The sequence below is a fragment of the Atta cephalotes genome, assembly GCF_000143395.1.
Source record: "Atta cephalotes unplaced genomic scaffold scaffold00045, whole genome shotgun sequence".
Taxonomy (NCBI): domain Eukaryota; kingdom Metazoa; phylum Arthropoda; class Insecta; order Hymenoptera; family Formicidae; genus Atta; species Atta cephalotes.
Genome location: NW_012130109.1, coordinates 2,322,779 through 2,335,321, shown reverse-complemented (window position 1 = coordinate 2,335,321; position 12,543 = coordinate 2,322,779). Strand labels below are relative to the sequence as shown.

Here is a 12,543-nt window from a genome sequence, read left to right as displayed (position 1 = left end):
ACACACACACACACACACACACATATATATATATATATATATATATATATATATAATTTTTAAATGTTATTAAAATGTCATTTTTCATTATCACAAGCATCAAATCTATATATAAACGCATATCGAATAAATGGAATATAAATTACTAAATATATTAAAATAGCCAATTTTTTTATTCAGTGAATATTTATTTCATCTAAAATCTTATTTTTATTACGTAAGAATTTATTATTTAAGAAAAAATTAATTGTTAACTTATAATTATTGATTCTGAAAAAGTATAAGTTTTAACCATTACACATTTTTTGTAATTCTTGTAATTGTCTTCGGAGATGTATAGTTCGCAATTTATTTAACGCTATTCTTTTTTCAAATGTTTGTACCAAAGGCTTTGTAATGATATCTGTTATATGAACCAACGCACGTGTCCTGACTGCAAATAAAAATTATCTGAATTTGGATTTTTTAAATCTATGTTTATTCTAGATACTAAATACTATTATTTAAATTGTATTTTTAATTTATAAATATATATATATACATACCAGCATCATTATGAATACTGGCGAGAATATCTGGATGATCTTTACAGGCTTCAGCCATATCTTCTTCTTCTTGTACCAAAATTTTTGATAAGTCTGTCATTGTCTGCAACATTATTTAATTTCAGATAGAGTTCTCTTCGCTTTAAATTTTTTTACAATGCAAAACAAAAAATTAAAATTTCTTACTTTTAAACATCTGTCTGAAATATCTGGAGTATGTACTATTTCTAATGGTATTTCTGTAGCTTCACCATTATCCGATTGAAAACAATTTAAGAAGATTTCATGTTCCTTTAAAGTAAAAAAAAACATTATTACAACATTTATTAATCTGTATATTATAATTTATCTATATAAATAACTTTAAATTATTTCATAGAATATTTATCACATAAGTTAATGCACTAAAAGTTTTATATTCACTATTGACACTATTAATTTACTACTAGATAAAACTAAAGATTTTGTTTTTTAATCACATAAAGGCTACATCAATAGTTGTGAATTTTAATTTGATAAAGAAATTAAGATAAGGAAAATATATGTACTTTTGATTCTTTGCCTTCTGAAAATACTGAAAATATTAAGCCTACAAAACTGTGATCCATTGTTTGATAAGTAGCTTGAGTTCTGACATCTGCAAAACAAAAATAATTTTAAATGCAAATTATATTATTTAAACATTTGGCAAACAAAGTATAATACACACCAACATGTGATGGACAAACTGTAATATGTGGATGCGAATGATACCAGCCAAGGACGCGCATAGGTCGATTTAATTCTACAGTTAATCGTTCAGCTTCAGCAGCAGCTTTCAATAATTGTTCTGACGATATCTCTACTCTGTCTTTCTTCTTATCTAGACGTCGCAAAATAATAACAGCTGATATTTTTGCTACTCCACACTCAAACTAAAAGGGGGATAATTAATGCTTTGATTGTCTCATTAATTGTATAGGAAATAACAAAGAAATATCATGAATGTAAGATGTTCTAAGTTTCACGTACATTACCGATAAGTAAGCCCATTACTTCAAAGTTCTCTGTAGATAAAGCATGCTGCAAACATACCATGTAGACATCTGTTTGCAGCTCTACTTTTTGCAATGGAGAGTCGTCCATTATTTATGAAGATATTAATCTTTTGGAAATAAAATATATAAATGTGAATAAATTCATAATTGCTTTTACAATCGCATTTGAGATATTACAAGTAACGCTCTAGTTGCTTAGATTTCTAGAACAAAAATATAGTCAGTGTAGGCCTGTTATTCATAGCTGAATTTCTGCTTTAGTCAAAATTTGAAACTATTTTCTGAGAATGAACTGAACTATCATGTATGAGTGTTTTGTTACAAGAGAATTGCTTCTTAGACAGAAAGGTTTCTGTCTTTCCCAGACTTCTTTTAATAAGACAATTAAATACGGATGAGATGACGTGATAGTATAGTAATTTATGCATAACCTACATCAGTTATGACGCCCACGTATCGTCGATTTATCCAATGTTAAATTAGGTGTACATGTAGTCTGACTCTTCGAATAACGTTTTTCATGCGGACTGAATGTCATTACTTGAGATACATCTAATCTAGTGCGTTACTTGCATGATCTTTCGAATGTTGTTTTTTATTCAGCAAACAATACCGACGGACTACAAACTGACGAATTTGGAGTCCAGGTAAACAGCGTGAACTCGACAATCTGTCAAGGTGTGTTGCATCTAAAAGCCAGACTGAGCCAAACAGTCGATTAACGAGCGAGTTGACAAATTTCTCTCTTGTCAAAAGTCGAGAGAGAAAGAGATTCCCCGCATTCCTCACTCCCTCGGTCCAACTTGCAACGATCTTCCCCAATCTTTCTCTTCGTCTGGCTTCGTCCACCGTCCACCTCGCTAGTCTCGCTACACGTTCGTCTCCTCGCAGTCGACGCAACGGGCATCGGGGCCGACACGACGGAGCGTTGTGTGAATCGGGATTGATCAGCGATTATATTACGAATTTACGAACGAGCGATATTTCGCTAAAGTGAGCATCACGACATTCAAGAGTGCTAAAGGAGAATCCCTAAATCTCATGGGATCGTATTACATAAAGTCAAATCTCTGTCGCCGTATGTTACATCGATAAGTACCAAAGTATCAGCTGGCGGAGATCAATTCTAGTCAATTTTGTGTGATTTGTCTATGCCGATTTATGCCGTTTACATTTAACAGGCTCGTGCAACGTAATTATATCACGGCGCACGCCGGATATAATACGGATTTTAGCGCGCGAGAACGGAATATTTAGCGCGTGCCAACGTCAACGTCTATCAGCCTGTGTGTGTACTACATGCATACATACTTACACACATACGTGCAACGTATATATCAATATATTTGGCGCAGTGCGCACACATACACATACACACGCCATGTATGCACGCACATACACTTCTTGATTGCTCGCATAATCCCACTTTTACTCACTTTGGAGTTTAATCAGAGGTGGTGTGATGCGCGTACAGTGACGCTCGAAGATGCTCATAAACAGTTTTTTGTCATCGTGCGGCAGGGTAAGTCGACAGATTTTGAGGTTATGTGTTGTTACAGAGTAACTAGTAGTCTAAATCGATGATAATTTGCAAACTCATGAATTACATTATCTTTAACAGCGCGATTAACACCGGTAACACTGAGGAACTTATCGCGTCATGGTAGATAATCGAACACCCATTAACTCGGAGAATAAGTATTATATGGTAAATGCGGATCAGGACAATCCAAGGGAAACACAAGCGAAAGAAACGATGCCTTCGGAGCTGAGGTCGATCAGCATGGCTGACTGGATCACAGTCACGATCCTCTGTTTCGTAAATCTCATAAATTATATGGACCGCTTCACGATTGCTGGTGAATGCTTGCTTTGTTTTAGGAACAATTGTTGAATTAATAGATTTTTGAGAAATCTTCTACAATTTATAAAATGATATCCTGGATAGAGAATCATCATCATTTCTCTTGATTTATACAACATACTTAATATTTTATTTCAGGATTATTGACATACATCAAGCATGACTTTGATATCGGTAACGATAAGTCTGGGCTATTGCAAACAGCATTCATTTTGAGCTACATGGTGTTTGCGCCATTATTTGGATATTTAGGAGATCGTTATAATAGAAAATTTATTATGAGTGGAGGTGTATTTTTATGGTGCCTAACAACATTTATTGGTTCTTATATGAAAGTAAGTTATATTTAGAGTCTTTTTATTCTTGTTCATATTCTTGTTCAGCTCTCCGAGCTGAAATTTCTTTCTTGCCTTTGCCAAATATCAAGCATATACCTATTTTGCTTTAAATTCTAAAAGTGTATATAAGTTCAATTACAGATAACATCTTTTTTTTTAATATCGAATGAACTCTAGGACTTCTTTCAACAACTTCTGTTAAATTAATCTATCATCAAAAGTATTTTAAATTAATCTAATATCAACAGCAGTTTAATGTATCAGAATGTCTTATTTTTTCTTTTCTGAGACAAACTGTGTTCTCAAGTTGACAATGGTGATGATTGAGTTAATATCACTCAGAATTGATGAAAGAGATGTTATACTCAAAATAAATTTATAATCAAATATAAGAATCTTAAATTTATTAAAATTATATGTGTTATTACATCTTTCTAATAATATCAGGTTGTATCCAATGAAGAGATTCATTAACACATCTAATTTTATCATATGCAAGAAATATATCGTATGAAATATAAATTTGATGTGTAATATTTTTAATTTATTTCAGACCTATGGATGGTTCCTATTCTTTAGGACACTTGTCGGCATAGGAGAAGCTAGTTATTCTACAATCGCGCCAACAATTATTAGTGATTTATTTATAAAAGATGTACGTTCTAAAATGCTCGCCCTATTTTACTTTGCTATTCCAGTTGGAAGGTACATCGATTATGATCTGCATGATTAAAATATATATGTTGCTTATATGTACAGTGAGAGCAAAAAGTATTCGCACAAGGAAATTCTTTATTAAAAAAGTTTTATTTATAGAAAATAAACATTAATTAGCAATTTTATACAATGAATACATTTTGTTCTTACCTTAACAAGTGAGCTTCGCATATATTTTTTATTTTAGAAGCTAAATTTTTTGACGAATACTTTTGAGCATTCAAACCGTATAATTTTTAATTTTCGCTTATTTTTCAGATGATATAATTTCTATAATTAATATACATCTTTTTGGCATATATAATTTTAAGAAACATATTTATTTTATTCTTTATGAATAAGTTGTTAATTATCCAGCAAAAAATGAGCGTCAATTAAACGTCGAATCGACCTCAAATTGGTGTTGAAATTATCGAATTGATATTGATTCAATGACTCGATTCGATGACTCATTTCTCGCTGGATAATATTTACTTTTTAAAAATAATTTTTTTTTAAAGAATATTTTCTCTGTACGAATACTTTTTGCACTCACTGTATATATTATTTTAGTGGTTTAGGATATATTACTGGAGGTGAAACAGCTCGTATTACTGGTCAATGGCAATGGGGGTTGCGTATTACTCCAGTATTAGGAATTGTAGCGATTCTTCTGTTATTTTTTGTAGTAAGAGATCCTATCAGAGGTGAACGTGAAGGAGGTATTCATTTGACAAGTACCACATGGTCATACGATATCAAGCAGTTATTAAAGAAGTAATTATATCAGCAATATTATATTTTTTTCATTAAAGTTGTATTATTATATGAGATTTATTTTTTTTATTAATACTTTTATTGATATTTGTTTGTCAATGATGATCTATGTCATCTACTAATTATCCAAATAAAATAGAACACAACTCTGTATACTATAACAGATAGTTTTTAACTATCTGTCAGGATAGACGAGACTGAGATCATGATAATATTAGAATATGTATTTAAAAATATAATAGAGTTATCTAATTTGTTTCTTTTATTATACGATATATAATTTAATGAATTCGATTAAATTTTAATTATTTTTTTCACCAAATTATTTAATTGTAAATAAAGACCGAGTAATAGCGCCACTATCACAGTATATAATGATATTTAAAAAGTGAGAATTAATAGAGATTGATTTTAAAATGCAATGACAAATAATCAAATTCAATTCACTACATTACTTTTTCTAATAATTTCTTATAATTTGCAAGTAATACTATATTTCTTATATTATTGATATAATTTTCAGTTCAAGTTTTATGCTGTCTACTGCAGGATTTACTTGTGTAGCGTTTGTCACTGGTGCACTGGCGTGGTGGGCGCCAACATATTTACAATTAGGTTTCCAATTACTTCCTTATGGAACAAATGTTGATCCAGAAGAGTATGTTTTTTTTTAAATATTATATATATGTTTATTTTATTATAAAAATGTATATTAATTGTATATAATTGTATTTATGTGTGTTATAATGTTTTAGTGTTGCATATAAATTTGGCTTAATTGGTATGGCATCTGGTCTAATAGGTGTACCTTTAGGCTCTGCTATAGCACAAAAATTACGAACTTACTGGCAACAAGCTGATCCTTTGATATGTGCCGTAGGCCTTTTAATAAGTGCTCCTCTATTATTCTTCGCTATGATTACTGCCAATACAAATTCTACTCTTTGTTATATATTAATATTTTTTGGTCAATTATCATTAAATTTGAATTGGGCTATTGTAGCAGACATGTTACTGGTAAGGAACAATATTAAAAAATATTTTTTTTATAATTATATTTTAATAAATTTAATTATCTTTTATTATATTGTAGTATGTAGTAATTCCCACAAGAAGGTCCACAGCAGAGGCATTCCAAATACTCATTGCACATGCTTTTGGAGATGCAGGCAGTCCTTATCTTATTGGACTTGTATGTAAAAATAAACTCACTATACTAATATTACAAAATATTAATTATTAATCGTTTTTAGATATCAGAAGGATTAAAGTCTATATTCTTGTCGGATGTAGGAAGACAATCTGCTATTTATGATAGTCAAAATATAAGCGTAGAATTCCATAGTCTACAATATGCAATGTTTCTTACAATGTTTGTAGAAGTATTCGGTGCTTTATTCTTCTTCCTGACTGCATTGCATATACAGAAAGACAAGGCATTAGTTGAGCTTGCTATTGCGGGTAAGTAAAAAAATATATCTGTTATTAGTTGAGGTAAAAATCGTTTAGCGTTAGGTAACGCACTGTGTTTTGCATGTCTATAGTTGAGAAATTCTTACTAATAGCTTGATGTTTGATATATATATATACATATATATATATATATATATATATTGTTATGAACAATTACTATAACTTGTTCTCCTATATGAGATATATTAGTGCAAGTATAAATAGTTTTTGCAAGAATATTTTTTATACTTAGTGTCAAACATTATATATACATAAACATTAGTATATCTATCAAAATTATCACAACAAGTAAATTCTATCAAAATTTCGCATATTTCAAATAAGCATGATTTCACGAAAAATTATATTCTATTTTTTTTTCATTTTTAAGGATAAAGTCTGTATTTTGAAAAAAATTTTGAATAGATTTTGAATTTATCTTCCCCTATCTTCATTCTCTTAAAAATAAAGATGTGTTACATCTTCAAAAAATTGCATAATTTGACGCACTCTACGAGATGGAATGAATTTTTTTTTTGTAAATATGGTAATCATCTTAAAATATGGACTTTTCCTGCAAATTAGAATAAAAGAAAGTTTATTATGATTCTTCGCGTAATTATGGTGTATTTATCTGTGCATTTTCATCAGTTGTACCATGCGTGCGTGTGTGTAGTAGAAAGAGGAATATATATACCTTCGTATTTAAAATTACGTATTCCGAAGACGAGATGGATATTATATATATTAGACGAATATTCATATACAGTTTTAGGTATATATGAAGATACATCTCTCTACTCAACACGCGCGTGCGCGCGCATGCACGTACACACGCACGCACGCACGCACGCACGCACGCACGCACGCACGCACGCACGCACCACGCACGCACAATGCGCAAAATCCGCGTGATATACGTCGGATAATATTAATGCTGGCGATAACTGAAAGAAATGCATAGATTACCTTGATATATCACGAAATAGAATCGTAACGAACTTACTTTCTTTGTGATTTGCAGGACAAATCTATTTTATGATATAACCACTTGTAAAAAAATACTTGTAAAAAAATTAATTTCACGCATTAAAGTGTGTCAAATTACAATTTTTTGGAGATATAATGCGTTTTTATTTTTTCAGAGACAGAGGAAGAGGAGGAAATTCAAAATCTGTTAAACGTTCCTTAAAGTATGGGATTTTACTTTTGAAAACGAAAAAAAATTTTTAATACAACATTTGCTAAGTTAATTTAAAGTTTTAGAAATTTTATAAAATATATTCGTTGTGATAATTTTATTAACGACTGTATTAAATAAAGCATTGGAGTGCTCGTACATTATCCGGTAAGTGTGATACATATATTAAGATATCGAATAGTCAAGTAGATGATTAATATATTATGTAATAATGCTGTAATATTGCATTAATAAATAAACTTATATACATAATATACATATATTACTCCTGTCTAGATCTGGTCGGAATGTGAAATAAAAATTTGCAACTAAACTAAAACATTCTATTTTTGCACAGTGCATGAATTGTTCGCAACTTTGGACTTACAAGCACAAGCTTTGGGACCAAAACGAAGGTAGTATACCTACCTTTATTACTTACGGTATCATTTAACACGTTAAGCGCCATAAAACTTTTGTCTACTGTACTGAAAGATAATGTGTAATATAAAAAGCATATATGAGAAAAATATATAACAAATATTTGCGTATGTAAATATAATAAAATAAAATATGAAATATTTTATAAAATTGCAGAGATAGTTGAACAAATATTTATTTTTATTTATACACACATTTTATTTATTTATTACATTAATTTTTTATTAATAAAATTAGTAGTTTCTAAATGAGAAAATTGAAAAAAATATTTAGGTTGTTTCTTAAAATTTATTAAGTTTATAATTATTTTTAATTATTATATAATTGTAATTTTTTTACTATAAAGTTTATAAACATTACTCTCCGAATTTTTGGAAAATTACGTTTTTAATCGTGGCGCTTAACTTGTTAAAATTTAGGAGTTTTTACATTTATGTTTTTATTATGGTCAATTGTTTTATATGCAGTAATTTGAACGGTTTTTATAATCTTGAATTTTTATTTTATATTCCACCAAAGTATATATTACAAAAAATATAATGTTCACATATATTTATAATAAATTTCTTAATATAGAGCAGAACATTTATGTGTTTTTAAAAGCAAATAATTTAATCATATTAATTTTATCATCAATTTTCCTATTTCTCTTGTATAATATTGCTCTATTTAAAAAATGGCGCTTAACGTGTTAAGGAATGTGCGAATTAATCGAAAATTAATATTAATATAATAATTTTAATAACAAATTTCTTAATCCACATATAACTTAAATTTATGTATTGTTGATATATCTTACAAATTGATAAATAATTATTTTCTTATCTTCTATTATTAGTTTTTTATATACATTTTTAACTTTTCATATATACAATTTTACATGATTGAATTAATGCATTTATTCATTATTATCTATAACAAAACTTACAATCCCATAATTGTGATAATAATCTTTTTATAATTAATATTTATATGTTTTGAGATTATTCTATCTTAAAATGTATTGAATTTACCTACTTTCATAATTAACGTATATGGACTAATGAAAACATTCTATATACATTATTATAGGCATAATAAAAGCTTTATGTCCTTTGTTTCTTTGTAAATTTATTAGTAACAAATTATTAACAATTACATAATAAAATTTCTAAATAATAAAATTACATTTTATGTAAAAATTTTTTTACTAAATCTAGAAATATGTTATATATATGTTGGAATTTTTTTCAATACGTTACAAATTGTGCAATGTATTTATATTTTAATACTTTCATACTGGATTTATATAAATAATTAATGATTTATTATTTTTTTTTGAAATATTTTATTGAAATATTTTTCAGAAATGGACTATATTTATCGTAAATAATATATGTGTGATATAGTCACATGGTTTAGTCTGGAATGTGCATGTAGTTATTTTTATATAACATACAAACATCTTTCTTGCAGACAAATATCTAGATACTAAGAATAATGGGCAAGCTGAATCAACGCATTTATAGATCATCACTGGGCCTCCCCTGATAATATGCTGTATATCTGGTACATAATTTATTTTCATGATTTTATTATTCTTTTTTTTTGTAACTTGATTTGATAATCAATTTAATCTGGCTTTATATAAATGATTATAATTTTCTATTCTGTAATAGTTAATTTTTTATATATACAGGATGTCTTACCGTACAGTACATTTCACAATATATTCTAGAGATAAAATAAAGTAAAAATCCTAATATGAAAATGTTAAGACTACAATAATTTTTTGAATTATAAGCTAACTTTAACTACTTATAAGTCAAGAACTATTTTACTTTTATAGTTTCTACTATTATGACTGGATTTTTTGGAAAAAGACGAAAATCTAAGACGAAAATCTTAATACGAAAATATCAAGGCTAAATTTTTTTAATTACAAACTATCTTTGATTAATTACAATTCAAAAACTATTGTAGCTTTGACATTTTTGTATTAGAATTTTTACTTTTGGAATACGTTGTAAGAATAGTGTATGGTGATTGTGAGACATCCTGTATATACTTATAGTTAAATTATTATACTATGTGTTAAGAAAAACATGTATTAGCATATATTTTAAAAAAGATATGTCACACGTATTTATTAAATTATTTATTTTATAAAGGTACATCAGTCAAAGATACACAGATTAAATTTTGAAATGATTAATCAAATGATTAATTATATTTGAGTCATTTATATATGTACATTTTGTATATTATATACGAACTAATAGTTATTTCTATTTGTAATTTTCATTTATAGTTATCTATTATTTATAACTATTATATCTATATATTATATCTATTCTTAATTCTTGACAACTTATGAATACTTACAAAATAATATCAATATCTTTTTATATCAAATAAGATTCAAATTTGAATATTTAGTCTTTGAATTAAATCTTTAAAAAGATTTAAATTTATTTAAGAAATATATGTCAATTGATTTGAAAAGAAAAATTGGTCTCTTTTTGGTGTCTTTTTACATAATTAAATTATTAATATTTAAAACGCAATTAAATAATTAAATTGATTATCAATTATCATTTCATACTATTTTTTTATATTGGGTTTATTAAATCATATTTTTTTATGTATAATTTCTACAAGTATTCATCTTTCTTTTTTTTTATGATTTATATTTTATAAGGATGCATGAAAAGTTTTCCCACCCAGGAATATGAAGCTTTTTTTGTTATTTTTATTGTCTTGATTTTCATGTTTTCCCCATGGATATCATAAATAGAAATGTAACTCACGAAATAATTAAAAGTTTTCTGTTATTCCTATTATTTAGACATTTTTAACAATTACAAAATTTATATAAGGGTCTAATTTAAATAAAATAATGTCTTTAAATAGTTAGACAATAGAATATATAGTTTAGGCTTGATATTCCTATTATTAGAATTTATTTATTATTAGAATTAATACTTACAAAATTATTTTTTATAAATCTTTATTAATTGGAATGAAAAAATCATATTGTGCAAATAGTTAACAACAAAATTTAACATCAAAACAATATGATATCATCTTTTAGACTGATGAAGCTTGCCTATAAATCTATGTGTGGAATGTAGCATAACTAATAGACTTTATGTATATTTATTTGAATGTATATGGACATGGTACAATATGCATGTATTTACAGATTTTATTGTAATTGGAATAGAATGAACGCATACTTGATTTTATTTATGCAATTTAATTATATGATTTGGTTTGTAAATGTATAATTTTATTTGTTTATATATTTTGCTTTACATATTTGTCAGTTTGAATGGATATATTGAAAATTAAATAAACAAGATTTCAAGATGCGTTATGCATAATGCTTGGTGTTGTACAATATTATTGTTGCTTTAAATTTTTTTATTACATAATAAATTTTAACATTTTTAGCTATAAATAGATTATAGATGCTTGAAAGATTGCTAAAATATTGCTTATATATATATCTGTTAAGTCTTCGTTAATGAATGTATATTAGTTGAGTGTGTCTACTATCTTTTTACTTTAGAAATCATATTATATAATGCTATTATTATATAGGAATAAGAATCTTCTTTATATTTAATGTTAAGCATTTAAATACTATTTAAATGTTATTTTTTTTATAATTGGAGAAATATATGTATAATATATACGTATATGTTTTATATACATATATACAGAGTGAATCTTAATAAATATCTCAACGTTTTATCATGGAAATAAATTACCGACTGTAATACGTAAGAGAGAGTAAATTATCCACTGTAACACGTAAAAGAGAGTAAAATTCATGTATAAGAAAGTGAAATATATCTTTTAAGGTAAAACGCAAGATATTCAAGTGCATTCAGAACGACAATAAGCGCTCACTAAGCGTTCAATGCGGTTGTTGTTTTGAATGCACACATTTTCGGCCCGATCGAGTTTGCACCAATCTGGGTTGAAGTAATGATGTTTCGTGCTCTCCTATTGGTAGAGCATGTAACATCAACTAATAGTGAAGCATTTTCCAACCCAAATTGATGCAAACCTAATCAGGCTGAAAACGTTATAAATTTCACTCTGCACACACACACACACACACACACACACACACACACACACACACACACACACACACACACACACACACACACACACACACACACACACACACACACACACACACACACACACACACACACAC

General features: G+C 27.6%; 2 protein-coding genes across 2 annotated transcripts in view; one reads left to right on the top strand and one right to left on the bottom strand.

Moving 5' to 3' along the window:
• Positions 1–287: 287 nt before the first annotated feature.
• On the bottom strand, positions 288–1,670 carry LOC105622472 (lys-63-specific deubiquitinase BRCC36-like). The gene is made up of 6 exons (XM_012203891.1): positions 1,557–1,670; positions 1,255–1,459; positions 1,094–1,182; positions 732–836; positions 546–648; positions 288–433 (listed from the first exon to the last, which is right to left on the bottom strand). The coding sequence occupies exons 1-6, from the start codon at positions 1,668–1,670 to the stop codon at positions 288–290; spliced, it is 762 nt and encodes a 253-aa protein (XP_012059281.1).
• A 1,412-nt stretch (positions 1,671–3,082) lies between these two features.
• LOC105622471 (protein spinster) overlaps positions 3,083–12,543 on the top strand; it is a 12,190-nt gene continuing 2,729 nt past the window's right edge. The window contains exons 1-9 of the mRNA XM_012203890.1: positions 3,083–3,104; positions 3,204–3,441; positions 3,585–3,781; positions 4,338–4,489; positions 5,054–5,257; positions 5,781–5,915; positions 6,013–6,274; positions 6,351–6,449; positions 6,511–6,718. Coding sequence (XP_012059280.1) covers positions 3,243–3,441; positions 3,585–3,781; positions 4,338–4,489; positions 5,054–5,257; positions 5,781–5,915; positions 6,013–6,274; positions 6,351–6,449; positions 6,511–6,718 — 1,456 coding nt within the window. The 5' untranslated portion in view covers positions 3,083–3,104; positions 3,204–3,242. The remainder of the gene's footprint in view (positions 3,105–3,203; positions 3,442–3,584; positions 3,782–4,337; positions 4,490–5,053; positions 5,258–5,780; positions 5,916–6,012; positions 6,275–6,350; positions 6,450–6,510; positions 6,719–12,543) is intronic.